The sequence below is a fragment of the Gavialis gangeticus genome, unplaced genomic scaffold, assembly GCF_001723915.1.
Source record: "Gavialis gangeticus isolate Ggan-Ray unplaced genomic scaffold, GavGan_comp1, whole genome shotgun sequence".
Taxonomy (NCBI): domain Eukaryota; kingdom Metazoa; phylum Chordata; order Crocodylia; family Gavialidae; genus Gavialis; species Gavialis gangeticus.
In genome coordinates, this window is record NW_017729033.1 from 88,486,649 (window position 1) to 88,491,666 (window position 5,018).

General features: G+C 47.3%; 1 protein-coding gene across 1 annotated transcript in view; it reads right to left on the bottom strand.

Moving 5' to 3' along the window:
* Positions 1-5,018, bottom strand: part of METAP1 (methionyl aminopeptidase 1) — a 32,619-nt gene that overhangs the window by 20,393 nt on the left and 7,208 nt on the right. Inside the window, exon 3 of the mRNA XM_019525878.1 lies at positions 266-375. Coding sequence (XP_019381423.1) covers positions 266-375 — 110 coding nt within the window. The remainder of the gene's footprint in view (positions 1-265; positions 376-5,018) is intronic.

Here is a 5,018-nt window from a genome sequence, read left to right on the forward strand (position 1 = left end):
CTCCTCGTCTCTGATGGCTAAGAGCTCCTGAATTGCCAGAACACCAAAGCGCACAAAGATAAAGATACGGACACTGTTTGTCATACAAAAGAAGAACTAAATAAATAAAATGAATATATATCTCACGCATATATGGAACCATTTTCTTAGAAAGGACAACAAAATTGCCAACAATCAAGTTATTTCTTGGCTCTGATTTTGTTGTTGAAAGCATTTTTTAAAAAGGAAGCAGGTAATATTTAAAAAGGAAGCAGGTTATACTCACCAGTGGATAATGTGGTCTAAGTTTACCAGTATATCGATATCCAGCCCAAGGATCTGTGTTAATGTCACCTTCCACAGTCCAAGAAGAAACTTGTTTGGCTTTTTCATCTTCTGCAAAACAAAGAATAAGAATTGGGACATCCTAAGTCAGTGTTGGTCAACCTTTTTTGGCAAGCATGCCACAGAGTAAATCCCGCCCCATCCAAGTGCCATGTTGATCCCCTTACCCTGCTTAGTCACTTGTTCATTCTTCTCCCTGCCTGATCCATTCTTCTACTTTCTACTCCCTTCCCTATCTAGCACTCTGTGTTCGTTGCTCCCTCCTCAACTGTCATGTGCCACACACGGAGGCTGTCCATGTTGTGGTACACATGCTGTGGGGTTAGCTACTTCTGCTCTAAGTAGTCAATGAACAACAAGAGTTTGGGGTCTGGCCAATGACCCTCCCAAAAAAATCTAGATTTGCATCACTTCTGTTGCTTTTTATCATTTTTATAAAGAGTGTCAGAAAGATTATATAACTATTTACAGCATTCTCCCTATTTCATTTTTACATTAAAAAACTTTTAGGCCCAGTTTAACATATTTCTACTCTGTGGAAATGAAAGAATTGTAGGGTTATGACACAAAATGTATGAAACCTATTTATCAAGGGGAAATTATTTTTAGTGTTTGTTTTTATTAATTCTTGGGGGGAAAATACATCTTTGCTAAAGACATAATATTCCTCCCATAATAGTTTCCTTCCAGCATTCAAAGACAGAGGCCATACTAGTTTAATCATTAACCTATTAAGCGCCGTGCCAATCCTCAAGAGTTACTAGAAGAAGCAAGTGGAATATTACAGCACAATGGACACACAAAAAGATTTACTTAGGACTGCCTGACCTCCAGCTAAACACTAAGTATTTATTTTTGTTCTTTTTTTTTTTCTTTCAGAGCTCAGAAGCATAACACAGGACATCCAAAAGATTGTCATGGCAGGCTCCAAAATTGATCCATCAGTCTCCAAAACTGGTGTCTGAGCACCTGCCTGTTTAATGGCTGATCAAGACAAAACTCTAGTTTTTGGACAAATTCCTCACAAGCCCATTTTAAAACAAATCACTCCATTAAGCACTATTTTAATTAGTAAAGAAGTTTGTTTAATTTTCTTAGTATTCTCTTAATTTTGTGGCATCAGAGAAAGGGAAATGACAGAGCTGAAACAGTACACAATTCTTGGCTGCTCTTTATCTCTATGCAGTTAGAAAAATAGCAGCTTTGCATGGAGTTATCAAAGCACTCTCTAACATGTAGACAGCAGGCCTGTGTGAATAGGGAAGTATTCAATCCGGATTCGAAGGACAGTGATTTGATTCGGATCATTGTCCTGAATTGATTCGGCCGAATCAGCTTCGAAAGATTCAGCACCAATTCAGATTGGCTAGAGAGAGGCAGGCACAGCTGGGCAACTGCAGGTTCTCCCGTGGCTCCTCTGGCTGTGTCTGCCTCTCCCCAGGCAGTGGGGAGCCATGGGAGAAGCCTCCATGGCTGCCTTGCCCAGCCCCAGCCTCATCCCCTGCCCAGCCCCAGCCTCCCGGCACTTACTAAAAAAAAAAAAGTCCCACACTGCAGGAGCTGCAATTGGGGCCTCTGGGTACTTGTTGCAGAGCCCCCGCCATGCAGCCCAGGGCAGTGGGGAATCGCCCCTCCCCACCTGGCACCCACATGGCAGCTGCCCCATGGCTCGGGTACAGTGCAGCTCAGCAGGGCACCACACGCTGTCCGGGAGCTGGGGCCACTGGGACTGAGCATTGCCAGGCTCTGGCTGACAGGTGAAGCTGCCCCAGCTCCCAGGCAAATCGAACCAGTGGCTGGGGGAATATTCAGGTCCCTGAACATTCCCCTAGTTCCCAGTTCAATACCCAGGCTCTCTGATCGTTTCCTTCAGCTCTTCCCGGGGGAGGCACAGGCCCCCGGATGATGTAGGATGACAGCAGTCTACCACTGCCAGCTGGCGATGGTGGCAGCTCTGGGCTATTTCCCCAGCTGGCAGCAACAGCCTGCTGAAATCCCGCACGCAGCTCCAGGGGCCGCACCCCCCAGGAAGAGCTAGGGGAATGATCAGAGCCATCAGCGCCCAGAGGCCCCAAATCACTGCTCCTGCTTTTTTAGTGCCAAGAAGCTGGGGCCAGGGAGACGGGACAGCACAGCCATGGGAGCTTCTCCCACAGCTCCTCTGGCTGTGCCTGCCTCTGACCCAACAGGGGGAGCTGTGGGGACTCTGCCCTACTGGCACTTGCCCAGGTGGCACGGCAGGGGGGAGGGGGCAGCGTGCAATGCAGGCACAACTCGCTCTGGGCAGCAGCAGGGCACAGCCCCCGCTCCCAGTGCTGCCGTGCCCACATCCCCACACCCTAAGTAATGTGCCTCCTGCCCTGGCTGGGCAGCTTGTCCCAGCCCCAGCCCCAATCCCTCCCTCCCCCACACCCCACCCCCAACAGACTTACCAGCTGGAGGCAGCTGTCAGCTGCCTGTTTAGTCTATGACTGAATTTTTTTCTGAAGCAATTCAGATGCTTCGAATTGATTTGGAGCTTTTATCTGGTCTCCCGATTCGATTCAGAGATTCAGTCCCTGAATATCATCTGAATCAAATCAGCTACCAAAGCTTCACACAGCCATGGCAGACAGGTGCATTATGGAACTGCAGTGGCTAGACTGATTACATTTTACATAATGGTGCAAAGGGGCAGAATATACATAACGGTAGAAAGAACTCCCAAGGGCGAGTCAAGTTCAGACTGAGAAAATTCTTTTGGTCTTTATACTACATTCAATATAAAACAATATACTGAGCACGTGAACACTGATTCTGAGAACAAAAATTGTACTAAGTTTTAGGAAGAAGGTAAATGAGTCAAGGGTTTGGCTTTAGTATTCACATGGACCAATCCTGAAAGGAAATCAGAAGTAAAAAAACACTGAGGGGTTTTTTTGTTTGTTTTTGGGGTGTTTTATATCCCCAAACCCCACAAATCTGGCACTTATAAAATTCTATAATCAGACAGTCAGATCAGGTGGGTTATAAACAGAGCAAGTCATATATGAAGTACTGTTATTGAGAAAATAACTACACAGGTATGTAAATCAGACACCCACAGAATTCAAGAAATTACATTAGTGGAAAAAAGGTGTCATGGATCATTAAGGCTGTGTTTACACTGCCAGCAATTTCTAGCAAGTGTGAAAGCCACAGCGTAAAGAAGGTGCAGGTATTTTTACTACTGTACAGTTTACTAAAAACACTGAATTCTGGTTAAACTACAGCCTCTATTATTGATAGCACCGATACAGAAAAAAAAGTTAGAACTTGCCTATTTAGAAACATTGCTGAAGTGTGCAGCACTGCTGCATTCTAACTGGCTGGTTAGAGCACTTTATTTCAATATAGCCACATAAAGCCATTTAAAAAATAAATAAAAGAATTATCCTACCTTCCATTATCTCAGACGTTAAGAATTTCAAAGGAATATTTTGCAATGTCCTTTTGGTCACAATTTATTATCCTTGTCCTCTATTTCCCTGTCCATAAACCTAGTCATTCAGCTCACAGCAATATTTCAGACAACTGGGAATAGCATGAGCAGAAAGATTTCCATGCCAACACCTCTGAAGTTATCACAATAATGTGGGAGATCAGCAGCATCTCAGACATAAGGTACATATTGCCAGGTATCTCATAAAAATTCAACACCACAGTTACATACACATGCTTACTAGAGAAGAAAAAGCAGTATACATCATTGAGTAGAGGCACACCAATACTTCAGTCCAATATCAGATCGGTACCGATATAAAGAAAATTGGCTGTATAGGAAGTTAACCCGACAGAGATAAATGCGCACGCACGCACGCGTGTATGCATGTGCGCAGCTGCAGCACAGCACTCAGGCAGCGAAGAGCAAAGCACAAAAAGCTGCCTCCAGCTGTGGCTCCCGCCTGTGCTTGCACCCAGGGAGGGTGTGCTGGCATGTGCCCCCAGACCTGTGCAGGGCAAGTGGGTGGGCTGCAGCTGCGGGCTGGAGCCGGGTTCCTCTCGCTGGGTGCTGGGCTCAGAGCGGGGGCTACAGAGGAGGCTGCAGCCACCCCAGATTTCGCTGTAGCTCCCTCCCAGTGTCACCACCAGGTACCCAGCACAACCCCTGTTCCTCCTGGCAGCTGGGGGAGGCGGGAGTTGAGCCGGAGCTGCACCAGGTGCGTGGCGGTGGCAGTGGCAGCGGCACTGGGAAGGAGCTACAGCGAAATCTGGGGTGGCTGCTCCAAGTCCAGCCCACAATGAGAAAAGCCTGGCTCCAGCCCACAGCTACAGCACACTCACTCACCCTACACAGATCCAGGGGCACCACACTGCCCCACCCCACCCCCCACAGGGTACAGGCAGTGGCAGGAGCTGCCCCCCTCCCCCTGAAAACCCATGCCTCCATTCCACACCCCACCCCATCTGGGTAGCGCCTGCCCCTGCCCCCTCCCTCACCGTGGGGGGGGGGGGTTGATCTTCCCCCTCATGCCCCTTCCCTCCCACCACAATGGACTTACCAGCTGGAAGCAACTCGCCACACTACATCGGAAATCAGATCAGTATCAGCTGACATGCCTCCTTTAAAAAATCAGATATTGGTGTCGGCCCCAAAAATCACTATCAGTGCACCCCTATCATTGAACTAGTTAAAGGATAGCCTTTATTCAACTTTTTGAAGCCAGAGTGTGAGG